General features: G+C 35.2%; 1 protein-coding gene across 4 annotated transcripts in view; it reads right to left on the reverse strand.

Moving 5' to 3' along the window:
- The window catches only part of LOC134648070 (sodium/hydrogen exchanger 9B2-like), an 82,586-nt gene that overhangs the window by 32,187 nt on the left and 36,559 nt on the right, over window positions 1–13,840 (reverse strand). For all 4 annotated transcript variants that reach the window (XM_063502514.1, XM_063502517.1, XM_063502516.1 and 1 more), the window contains exon 2: window positions 12,155–12,399. In XM_063502514.1, coding sequence (XP_063358584.1) covers window positions 12,155–12,399 — 245 coding nt within the window. The remainder of the gene's footprint in view (window positions 1–12,154; window positions 12,400–13,840) is intronic.

The raw sequence follows: 13,840 nt of genomic DNA on the forward strand, positions 1-13,840 counted from the left end.
CTACCAAACCAGATATAAATAGATGATGCTCTGGTACCCGTTAAGAGAGAAGGGGACGGTCGCTTCTCGATACAAACGTAGTCCCCATTTTCCTCTCTGGATATTGACATTATGGAAAATATTTTTACATAATTAGATGTGCCCCTACGTTTAACTTAAAACCGGCCAAGTGCGAGTCGGACTCGCGTTCCAAGGATTCCGTACATTAAGTCCGACTCACGCTTGACTGCACATTTCTAATAGGTTTTCCTGTCATCTATAGGTAAAGAACTATTTAGTGTATTTTTTTTTCAAAATTTTAGACCCAATAGTTTCGGAGATAAGAGGGGGATTTATCCTAAAATGATAAAAAAAATATATTTGAGATTCTTAAAATGAGCTCTTTCATTTGATATGTAACACGATATAGTTTGAAAAACTTTATTTTTTTATTTTCTCATTTACCCCCCAAAAATGGCCATTTTTGGGGGGTAAATGAGAAAATCCATATTTAAAATTCATTTATTTACGTTACACTTCCATCTTCGGGTGACAAACTTACATATGTGTGCCAAATTTCAACTTGGTCCAGTAGTTTCGGAGAAAATAGGCTGTGACAGACGGACGGACAGACACACGAGTGATCCTATTAGGGTTCCGTTTTTTCGTTTTGAGGTACGGAACCCTAAAAATCAAACGTAAGGGCATAGCTGTGATATATTGATATACCTACTACAAATTAGATAGGAAAATGAGGACTATATACGTTTGTATCAAAAAGCAATTTCGCGCCTCCTCCGGGTCCTCCACTTTCGTTTCGACTTAATGCACTTGATTAGTAATGGCTTATTATTAACCGGGCAACTAAAATATTAAACAGTTACTTTCATTGGCAATATAATAATATAATTTGGCTGTGCATTAATATTTTAACGCCAAAAAAATTATTTTAGCCTCAAATATAAGCATCATATTATTAAAAAAACTGGCAGCAAAATCAAGCCACCTAAAAAAATAATAGGGAACTTAAAGTGATAGGTTGGCGTCTAAAATAATAAATTGGCAACTAATATTGTAAAGCGATCATAAAATTTAGTTGTCATCTAGTTGTTCACACCTACCTAAGTAATCAACTAATTATAACTGAGCATATTGTTTCAGCTAGGTAGTATTTTAACACGAAAGCAGTTAAATTGAATGAATATTGGTCACTTTTTACACAAAACACCTCAAATTAATTTACCAATACCAAAATACGTTAAAGTCGAAATTTCTAATCATGAAACGCCTAATGGCCATTATACCATTAGATCTTTAAATTTTTAATTAATAATTTCAATAGTTATCACTGTGTTCTGCTAGAGTCAACAGATAGGTGTGACGACGAGCGAAGCGAGGAGGAGCGTTTTAGGTTGACCGTGTAATGACCAACCATAATATTTTAAAAGAACTTCATTTTTTAATTAATAGATAGCCGTTTTTCTTTTAAAATGTGCTTCATAAATGGTCTCCAATATATTAATTCAGTTGCCAAATAAATACTTGGTACCTGCCTAAAAATAATCAAAAACTGTAACGGCATTAAAATACAACTCATATTGATATATTTTAAGACTCCGTTTTTGTTGCCAAACTATTAATTTTAGTAGCCATTTCAATTTTTTTTTAATACCCAAATTCGATTAATTAGTTGACCAGTTAAATACGTGCCATTAGTAATTCGACGTAAAAATTCAGATAGATTAAACAAAGTAGGTAAAAGGTGTTCGTACCATATACCATATGGCCTAGTGGGTAGTGACCCTGCCTATTTATGAAGCCGATGGTCCTGGGTTCGAATCCCGGTAAGGGCATTTATTTGTATACCTAATGAGCACAGATATTTGTCCCTGAGTCATGGATGTTTTTCTATGTGTTTAAGTATTTGTATTATATGTATCGTTGTCTGAGTACCCACAAAAAAAGCCTTCTTGAGCTTACCGTGGGACTTAGTCAATTTGTGTAAGAATGTCCCTATCCCAAATAATATTTATTTATATTTATTTTATTTGTTCATTTATATAGGTACATAGATGAGTATACAATAGATGAGTATATATTATAATTTATAAAATATAAAAAATAAGTAAGTATTTAATGGTATTTGATGGTGATGTTATTAATTTAATAATGAGTCTCAGTGTAACAAAATTCGTGTTTTTAAATATTGGCATGCGCCTGCTTTACTATCTTCCGCATTTTCATTAGGCAAAGCTTTGAATGACTTGCGGCGCGGAAAGTAGGCGCTTGAAGCAGGTGTAGCTAGGCGTCACAAACCCGGTTTCATCGAAATCGCAATACCCGGTTTTACTGTTTCACTAAAACCGAAAAACCGGTTTTCTAAAATACGCACGCCGCACGGTTTTGTGACCCTAAGTTGTAGCTGTAATCAGATTTTTAGAAGGAATCGTAAACCAGGGGACCTAGCCAAGTTGACAATCGTACGCAGGAAACTGAACGCTAAGTTAAACTAAGTAAATAATAATAATATTTTCAGCAAACGATTGTATTCTTGGTCAGCCCGTATCAGTGGTGTATATTGTCATTGCCCGTCCTAAAGAAAAGAAAGTTTCTATGCAAAAGGTGTTTGTTATCTCTGCAGCTCACTGTAATTAATTGATTGATGATCTGAAGTATTTTTTACCTTAATTACCTATGGCTTCATTTTAGTTTAATTGTAGGATGTGCTTCCGGTACTTGCTTTAATGTAGGTAAAAAAATTAATAAAGTTTTATACTAAATCTGTACCTCTATTAGGAAGACCCGGGTTTTTCTAAATCAGCACCGGGAGCATTCAATCACGTCATTGTACTAAATTAATTACTTTAGGTATTAGGCATCTATAACATTTTATTATTTTGAGAGACAAGGAAAAAAATCGTAAATAAATACGTTTGTTACCATCGATTTACAGAAGAATCTCCAACAAAATAATCGAGACGTGCAATGTCTTGCTATGTGGACATTGCTACAATAAACAAAATCATTTACTCTCTGAACAATCATTGAGTCATTGTAGTAACCTTAATACATAATGAGATGTCCGTATTGAGAAATAAATATAAACATGTGTCACTATCATAATATGACTAAATTAAATTACTTATACCTAGATAAACCTTATGTGAACGCGGCATAGTATTTTCATATTTTGAATACAAATAGCACGCCCAGATGATTAAACCCTCGATTCCAGCCGTGGTATTATGTTGAATAAAGGTTGTTTTAGTGTTGGGAGAGGTCTCCTTTAAGTGGTCCTTAGGTTACCCAAGGTAGATAGTCACGTGATGTGTGCAAGAGACGGATGACTAATTTACTGCGAACGATGCACGAGTTGCTAGTGAAAGGTACGCTATACATACGCGTAGGTATATTGTTATACTCTTTGGGTACGCTATTATAAAGACGCCAAGAATGTACTGGGTGCGTATCTCTCTTATTGATTAAAGGGGCCCACTGATTACCAGTCCGCCGGACGATATCGGCCTGTCAGTTGTTCGGAACTGTCAACTTTTTGTTCTACCTGACAGGCCAATATCGTCCGGCGAACTGGTAATCAGTGGGCTCCTTAACGCAACGGCGGACTAAAACGTACCGTATCCCTACGCCTCCTGCGAGACATTACCTAGAATCTAGATATAAGGTACCAAAATGAAGTAATGAACTATATAACCTGTGAAGTTCTTGGTTTTGATTGATCAACGTTAATGTGAAGCCTTGAAATGTGATACATTTGTCATTAAATTAAATTGTTTAAAAGTGATCCATAAACGTTTCGTCAAATTTCTATATAAGTACTTTGTACTTGTAGTAAAAAAATGCCACACTTTGTCGATTGATACCATGAAAATTATTTATATAATGAAAATTACAAATATATTACAACACATAATAACTATAATAAGACATTAGGTATTTTAAACATGACATTTAGTTCTTTTGTTCACTTGTATTATTTTTATCTTTATTTGACATTTTAATGACATACCTAACAGTTACAAATCATTTACGTTGACATCGACTTTAATGTTAACTTGGTTTATATTCAATTGTTTGGCATGTTTTTTCCTTGTACATGACGATCCTTATTGGGAGACACAATTAATCTTATTATTTTTTATTTTGATTTATAATGTAATTTTGACGATCATGATGAGAAGATAAACATAATTTTGACGAATATAGTGTAATTTTCATCTTGAAATAAAGAAATCTAAATCTAAAGAAATCTATCAGAATAGTAATATAATGAAAATTACAAATATAATACAACACATAATAAGACATTGGAGGGATTATTAGAGTAGTACATAATATCTTATTTATAGCCAGTGGTCGAAAACGGCTCAAACGATTTTGATGAGATTTACGGTCAATAAGGTACGAAGAAAATATATATCGATTTAGCTATAGTCAGTTTGAGAATGTCTACTGGCTGAAACAATCTAAAACTCGCTATACTTAAATAGGGTAATTCGCCAGTAACTGGCCAACCTAAACTAAAAATGAATTCTATTCAACTACATATAAACAGAATTCATTTTAGTATAACGTGGCTAGTTATTGAAGGCAGGCCAGTTATTGAAACCTTATACTAATAAAATGAAGTCTGTTTATAGGTGAATTCATTTTTAGTTTAGGGTGGCCAGTTATTGGCTGGTGGCCAGTTACGGGCGAATTAACCTACTCACATTTTTTCCAGAGTTTTCACGTAGGTACGCACACGCCTGTAGTTTTGATAAAAGCAATTTGGACACAAGTGAACTTGTAGCTCAATTAGATAATATAGTCTGTCAAACTAATTTGTCAGTAGAAAAAGGCGCGAAATTTAAATTTTTATATGGGACAATAACCCTTCGCGTCAACATTTTTTAAATTTGACCGAAATGGCTTGACAGACTATATATGGCAATGTTTTATAGCTGTCACAAAGACATGTTGATGACAGGTAAGTGGAATGAGACCTCCTAATACTTACACCATATTTAGAAAATATATTATTAGTTCAGACCAAGATTTTTAATTTTACAGAAAATTGACCACAGGTATAAAGTGTCATTCATTCTATAGAACTATGTAAACAAAAAAGCGGCCAAGTGCGAGTCGGACTCGCCCATGAAGGGTTCCGTATTTAGGCGATTTATGACGTATTAAAAAAAAACTACTTGCTAGATCTCGTTCAAACCAATTTTCGGTGGAAGTTTCCATGGTAATGTACATCATATATTTTTTTTAGTTTTATCATTCTCTTATTTTAGAAGTTAGGGGGGGGGGGACACACATTTTACCACTTTGGAAGTGTCTCTCGCGCAAACTATTCAGTTTAGAAAAAAATGATATTAGAAACCTCAATATCATTTTTGAAGACCTATCCATAGATACCCCACACGTATGGGTTTGATGAAAAAAAAAATTTTGAGTTTCAGTTCCAAGTATGGGGAACCCCAAAAATTTATTGTTTTTTTTCTATTTTTGTGTGAAAATCTTAATGCGGTTCACAGAATACATCTACTTAGCAAGTTTCAACAGTATAGTTCTTATAGTTTCGGAGAAAAGTGGCTGTGACATACGGACGGACAGACAGACGGACAGACAGACAGACAGACAGACAGACAGACAGACATGACGAATCTATAAGGGTTCCGTTTTTTGCCATTTGGCTACGGAACCCTAAAAAGTCACTAGTAAATTCATATTTAGTGACAGTTTCAATATGGCGGTTTATTAACATAGTTAGCAAGTTCCTTAGAACGACACTTTAGGCTTACTAATTATGAACGTCATCTTTATGATTTAAAGGTAATAACACAATCGGTTAATGGTCAAATAATTGAAGGGATGCGAAGGAATGAAATCTGCGGCGCTGCAAACCGCACTGCGCGCCGCAACACAAAATTTAGCGGTGCCGCGCTGCGATGTTGCGCTGCATAGTAGTAGTAAATTGTTAACCAAGGGATGAAAGGCACTCATTTCTGCCGATGTAGTAGTATTCGAAATGAAAAGTAGAGTGTTTAACTCGGGTGAAAGGCATCATTTCAGCCTCGGACTATAGGCGCTCTCACTGCGTTCGAAACTACCTCGGCAGAAATGAGTGCCTTTTATCCCTTGGTTAACAATCTACTATTACTATGCAGCGCGACATCGTACGCGGCGCCGCACGCCGCTCGGCGGCACCGCGCGCGGCGCTTCGCGTTGCTTTGCGGCACCGCGGGCGGCGCCGCAGCGCGGCACCGCTAAATTTTGCGGTGCGGCGGCGTCGCACCGCTGACATGTGACCGGGCCCAGAGAATCCTATTGTCTTTTTCTTACGCTAGTACTAGCACCCAAAAGAAAGAGTGGATCCCCTGGATGGTTCTCCTGTTTCTTACTGACTGACAAGTTATGTTTGCCAGACTATAAATGTTGACTTGCTATTGCATAGTCTGGCTACTGAAATATTACACAAATTTTTGGCGGGAAATTCAAAAAATCTTGGACTGGTCACACCAAAGAGTAAAGTAAGTATATAGGTAAAGAGAGCCCTCTTGGAGCATTTTATGGAAACTCATTTGAAAGCGCCATCTCCGATTCTCCGCCGAAACTAAGTATGTTTGTGTGCGTGCACAGCTACATATGCATCCATACGTGTACTTTCGTCCCACATAATATTAGGTCTACTTGAGCGGTTTACAAGTCCATTTTCTGTTTGGTTTCTTGTAACAAAAAACTTTAATTGTTTACAAGAAATCAAACAAAAATGTACTTGTAAACCGCCCAAGTAGACTTAACATTATGTGGAAAAGGTTAATGTTATCAATAATGGAATAAATAAAAAAACAGAATATTAAATTAAATATGTTTATTGCATACATGTTTTACATCACATTATCGCTAGGAAAGTACAATTTTAGGTAAACAATAGAAAAGAAAGCGAGTGTGGTGAAAAAGCTTTCACACACAAGAAAATACATGTTAAAAGAAAATTTGAATAATTTACTACGCACAATACAAGCACATAGTCTAGGCATTGTAGCAGATTTATCGATAGTGGCGTGCCTTATCAAAAGTAGGTACTTATTAGATACCTACCAGGAAATAAATTTACTCTAAAATAGCGTCCATATCGCACAAAATAACACAGAACTCAACGCACTTTCTGGAGGTTTTCACAACAGAGCATGGCAGGGCAGGGCAGGCATGTGTTTTCATTCGGGCTATTGGCAAGGTGCGCAGTCGGTGGAGGGGGAAGTGGCGCTGATCGTCACAAACACATGTAATATTATGGAATGTCCGCCATTAGTACTAGCGGCAGCCGCTTGAACTAATTTTACTCCATAAGATTTAACGTAGAAAGTCCGCCAAAATGAGGGCAGCACCAGTCGTGCACCTAGCGAATAATCTAATTTCCTCCAGCACCATAACAAAACCATAACGAAGAAAATGGCTCAACCATCACTAAAATATTTTTAATTTACGCACTTACTTTACTCTTTGATTTACGCTCTTCAAGTGACAGCTAAAAAATTGCATGTCTTGGCCATATACCTAGTACTATATACTTAGATGATATATACGCGTGCGCCCGTGAGGGACAGAACATACGCAATGCGACCAAATTAAAAACACGCTTTGACGTTCCTGACAACCTACCAAACACAACCTACGTAATTTGGTCGGGTTATTTCAAAAGCGCTTTCTCTGCTACTCATACTAAAAGTTTCATAAGTGCATCTGGTTCGGTCAACTGACTCCTCGTCCATTTCATCTATATATGATTGTACCTCTATGGTCTTGGCGGTTATGCAAGTGTTGCCAGTATAAACAAACAGCATAATCAAACAGCATAATTAAATCACATTTTAACAAAATTCTTATTTTTTCGCAAAATTAATTGAAAATTATAATAATTAAAAATATTAATTCGTACTTATTTTAATTTTAATATACTAAAATTATATGAATTTTATAGTGACATCTGGTGACGTAGTTTGTGTAGTCGGAAGTCAACTTTACGCAATAGTATGTTGTCGGGGGCAAAATATAGAAATCGCCTGCATCTTTACTGACGTTAACTACATTTCTAGTGTCCCCCCCCTGGGTCACACTTTGTGTAGTAGCAATTATATAATTTTCTTCTTCAAAATTATGGCTTCTGCCCAGTGGGGCAATTTTGCCAGTATCAAGGTCGTGGTAGCAAGGTCATACGTTTGAAATTGTACGGTTAGTATAATACAAGACAGTGTACGGTGGCTTCAATTGCTCTTCTTCTTTTTCTTATCCGTCTTACATATAGCACACCACCACATTAGTTTACTGTTTAATAAGCTATCGGTATTACGCTATTTACGCTTTAAACTATATTAATGAGCTAAAGACAAAGGAATTAAACGCGAAGCCAACCAGCAAGATGGCGCTCAAACCGGAAGTCCCTATATAATTTTAATACTAGAGAATATTTTTGATTTTTTGTGCACACGTAAGGTACCTAAGGAAATAAGTTAAATATATGTTGACGTGCACTCTAAGTCAGCTCACATAATTTCTACCACTATGTAAAGTACAGTCAAAGATAAACACATATGTTTACACTTTCTCACCATATACCATTGTAACAAGGCGAAAAATGAAATGTAGTGTAAATAAGACCTAGCTCGATACTACCGTAATTTTAATCCATCACCAAAAATTGTACTTATGTACTATGCTAAATGCTAAGTACCTATCAAAATATTTATAGAGCACCAACCTCCTAGTTGACATTTGTGTAGGACTTGTAAACATTGCAGTTTTTCGCTATACAACGCTATACGTCGACTTCGCACATTGTCGTAATTATTTACGAGCTTAAATACTAGTTTGCGGACCTCACTCAGTATAAACATTATTAATATTATTTAAATTAAACCCCTTATAAACCACAAACAATTTGAATTAATGACATACATTGACAACTGACTTTTAGCTTGTTTTTGAAGTGAAAACCAGTAATAACATATACTAATCTATGGTGAAAACTTCTTTAGTGGCGCTGGGCACTATTTGAGGTGGGGAAAATATGATAAACTCGAGACAGCGTAAGGCGATCACGTGACCGTAAGGGGCGTAAGGCGATCACGTGACCGTAAGGGGCGTAAGGTTTAGATGGCCACACATAATTTAGATGGCATTTCAATCAATAAAGAAAAACTCAATGTTATTTGACATTTATGTTGCGGACTCCTTTTCAAGACTCTTTACCTATGTTCAAATAATTTGACGTTGTCATGGCAGTATGTAAATAAACATGTCAATGAACATGTCAATGAAAAAGTTTTGTTAGTTGTAATTAATTACTTTTATTTGTAGCATAATTATTTTATGAAAAAGTGTGATCTTATTTGAGAATGATAATAATATATAATAAATAAATAGAATACCTCCGCTAAACGTATGTATCGTGTTACCGGGCGTAGGTAACATAGTGAGGTGAGTTTTCACTTCTATCGGCACTCCCGGAGTGCAACCGTTGTTGTTTTAATCATAGACAATTGGTGATACAACAAGGAAATATCTGTCAACAATTTTTGGCTAGACAGACTCTAGTAGATGTTAACGTTCTTTTTTATTTACTATATATAAATAATGGTTTTGTTTATGGTTGGTGTTAAATTACTGTCAATCGTGTCAATACGCAATACGCATCAAGATCAATATAGATTTTTCATGGCAATTACATATAAATTATTTAAAATATATAAATACAGGATGTCCCAAGAAGTAGTGATATACTGAAGCTGGGAGGTAGAGGACCTAGAGGGCTATCTGAATCACCCCCATGTATGTTCCGCGATTTTTCGTATTTTCGGAGTTATGATTTTTTTTAATTTTTCACCTATCGCCGAGTACGATGAGATTTTTATTTATGGTGACGTGAATTATTGCGGTAGATGCTTGATTCTTTTTGTGTACTAAGCTGATAGATAGGCCAATTCAGTATGGTAACATTTACTATCGTTAGATCTCTGAATGGAATTAAAAAAATAATAATGCCAAGAAAGATAAAATTACCCAGTATGTTTTATTTTTCTAAGCGCCCTTGAAGTTGTGAACATACTGGGTAATTTTATCTTTCTTGGCATTTTTTTTTTTTAAATTAAAAAAAATCATAACTCCGAAAATACGAAAAATCGCGGAACATACATGGGGGTGATTCAGATAGCCCTCTAGGTCCTCTACCTCCCAGCTTCAGTATATCACTACTTCTTGGGACACCCTGTATACCTAATATTGCAAATAAATAACTATTTTGTGTTATTATCTAAATCATGGAATCTAAAATAAAATAAAATAAAAAACCTTTTATGTCTTAAGATTTGACGAAGTGGTGCAATTAAAACTACCGAAATTAGAAAAATTGTGAGACAATTTTAAACAATACAAAAATAATGAATTTACGTAGAAATTATACAAAGATATTATAAGCAGTGCGAATTTTTAAATGACATCTTTAAGTGTGTGTGTATGTGGAACAGAAAATATGGCCGAATTAGGATGCCGGGCCTGCTTTGTGTATTACTTGTGTAAGTACCTATACCTAAAGATTATATAGTCTAATCCTTCAATAAGTGCGATGTAAAACTGTATTTTTGGTATGGTATTTGGAATCCTTGGAAGAATGTGAAACTAAGTTTTGCAAGCAAATAAAACTCGGACTTTTCTTTCGGAAAAAATTTCGGACTTTTTTAGATTTTGCAAACTTATAACTTTAGGATTTTTGTGTAAGATAAATTGTATTAAACAAAGTTATAGAAAATTTAATTACTTTTCATTTAAGGGCTCTAAAGGGTCAGTAAGTCCTATAGTTCTATAGTTATCACCAACACGGGTTTTGACTAGTACCTAATATCCCTATCACTACGCGTCTTTATTGTAGGTAGATTCTATAAGCGAATTTACAAATTGGCTTTCCAGACTTTAATTAGAATTAAGTTTTGGTCAATTTGGCATAGTATAGTTATCCTAGTCGTAAAATAAATAAAACTAGGATAACTATACTATGCCAAATTGACCAAAACTTAATTCTAATTAAAGTCTGGAAAGCCAATTTGTAAATTTATTTATTTATATAGTTATCCTAGTCGTAACCAAAATAGGTATATTCAATGTAAACATTATTAATTAAAATTACCATTACATTACATGTGTCATTGATAGCTGTTATGGCGTATCCATACCGTAAGAAATCAATCCTCATGGACAATATTAGCTAGGATTAAAAAGTGTGTTCGTGTTGTTGAATGGTATCAACCATACTCTAACAGCGCTCTGCTGCTATCGGGGAAGGCCGATAAAAGCTAATCGCTGCAGCCTAGCACCATGGTGAGCTCGAGCCTTTTTGCTGGCACACATAAACCATTTATTGTTTTATACCTTATTGTTTGTGTTTATTCGTGTTTGCAAATAAATAAAAGAATCTTCCTAATTATTGTAAGTAATTTTGCAATAACTTTGTTTATTACAAGTTACCTTAAAGCATTATCGTGTGCCGATATTTGACTGAAAATATGAGCAAAACTCAAAATTTCACTAAGAAGTAAAAAAACACATTTTTTGAAGCCTCATATCTCAAGAACTGTTAGACATACGGCGCTGCAGATAAGCTTTAACTGTTCTATATCTAATATTCTTTCAACATTACGAGCAAGCTATGACAAAGACCCCATAGATTTTTAATAAAACTGCAAATACTGAAAAAAGTCCGAATCTTTTGCAGTTTTTCTTAAACTACGCAGGAAGTACAACTTTATTTGCTTGCAAAACATAGTTTTACATTCCCCAAGTACTCCAAATAACATACGAAAAATACAGCTTTACATCACGCTTTGCGTTTTTGGGAGATTTTTATGTAAGATTTGACTGATTCAATCATCTATTTTATTAACCTATATAATTCAGGCCACGTGTCTATAAAATGAAGAAGATATATTATGATATGTTACGTTCTATTTACAAGTAGCTACGGCTTTTATCACTAAATGACGGAACTCTTGTAATTAATTTAAGTTGTTTAATAAAATAACTCAAATAGACGCAATAATCCCCCAAAAATCCTAAAACGTAATTATGAACGGAAACCGGACTTATTTTGACTAAAGTATAAAAAAAAATATGTTGTTACCTTTCGGATGGTACATTTTCTCTGTCTTTGCTATTTTCGTCTGCCATAATTGAGACTTTTCTCTTGTTGTCCGGGTTTGAATAGTGTGGGTTAGTCACGAGAGACGGCCGTAGCGGCAGCGGGGCTGCCTGCTGTTTGGGGCGCTCGGACACTGGCGGGGGAGGGTTAGCCTCTTGATTCTGTAGGTCGCTCAGGTCGAATGGATACTCTTTGATAGCAGTCATTCGGATGCTTGTTTTTCGAACCTGAAAGTGACAGTGAAAAAGTTATTAGCACACTTTCGACTACATTCTCCTATCTCCTATTGACTTATCTTCACAGTACCTACACCTGGGAATCACTCTCAAAAGAGTATGGGGCACTTATTATGGAACATATTTTTTGGAGTACTGAATTATTACTGAAACCTTTTGGGATTGTCAGCAATAGCCTATAATTTTAACTAGAAGTAAATTCAGTAATGCTTAGAGGCTGGGTCTACCATTAAACTAAGGCGGTTGGTAAAAAAACTACGTACACGGAGCGTAACATACATAGAAAATACGAACTTTAAGGAATTAAAATGTATAATATCTGGGTGACCGAGCTTCGCTCGGAAAACATAAAAACTCGAAAATGCGCGTTTTCCCAGAGATAAGACCTAGCTAGATCGATTTCTCGCCCCCGAAAACCCCCATATAGTAAATTACATCGAAATCGTTAGAGCCGTTTCCGAGATCCCCGAAATATATATATATAAATAAACAAGAATTGCTCGTTTAAAGGTATTAGATAAAACACCTTGACCATCGCGAGAAAAAGGGGCACCCCGGGGGGCGTAATTGAATTTCGAGCAATTTCGTCACTCGAAATTATTTGCAAAACGGCAAATTGATATTTTTAGAAATTGGGAATCTAGTGGTATTGACCACTTGCTGTGCACTCGTTTTCAATTTAATAAGTACAATTACAATGCCTAGAATTGGAGATATGTATAGGTATTAAAGGGAGCCACACGAAATCGAGCGCTCGAAATTCAACAATCTGCCCCCTGTAGGTGCGTTAGTTTTCGTCCAGCTCTAGATTTCGTTCATTTGACGAAATTTTAAACCTACATTGCACAAATTTGTATGGTTTGCAAGCCTTAATGTCAAAATAATATATCTACATAATAAAAACGATATTTCGCAAGTAGAAAGTAAAAAATCAAATATATTATTGGCTGATCTGTCAAGTGGACGAAAACCAGAGCATGGACGGAAACTAGCGCAATGACCCTATGTTAATTTCATGTTAAGTTTATATATAAATTTTGAAAATCGGAAACAGTGCATATTTTCTAGGCCATGATTAAAAACTTAAAAATAGAGCGCTGATTTTTTAATTTTTAAGTAAAACCTTCGTCATAATTTGGAAAAAAAAAACCGATAACCGTTTGTTGTGTTTGATCGGGTGTGGTTAGGGTGCAGTGAGTTCAGGTTTTTCTCCGAACGCAGCTCGCTGAGCACTGACCGGACGGCCGTGCGTGCCCGAGTTCGCGGATATCATATTAGTTATCGAATTGTTATTTTTAGTTTAAAAAGTCCGATCAAAAATAGATATTCTTCACATTGTTCTGAGAGCTGATATTAACATTTCATACAGTATCTCGATATGGCGATATATTCGGATGTGGCGAAACTATAAGGGTTCCTAGTTGACTACGGA

This window comes from Cydia amplana, chromosome 5 (genome assembly GCF_948474715.1).
Source record: "Cydia amplana chromosome 5, ilCydAmpl1.1, whole genome shotgun sequence".
In the NCBI taxonomy this organism is placed as follows: domain Eukaryota; kingdom Metazoa; phylum Arthropoda; class Insecta; order Lepidoptera; family Tortricidae; genus Cydia; species Cydia amplana.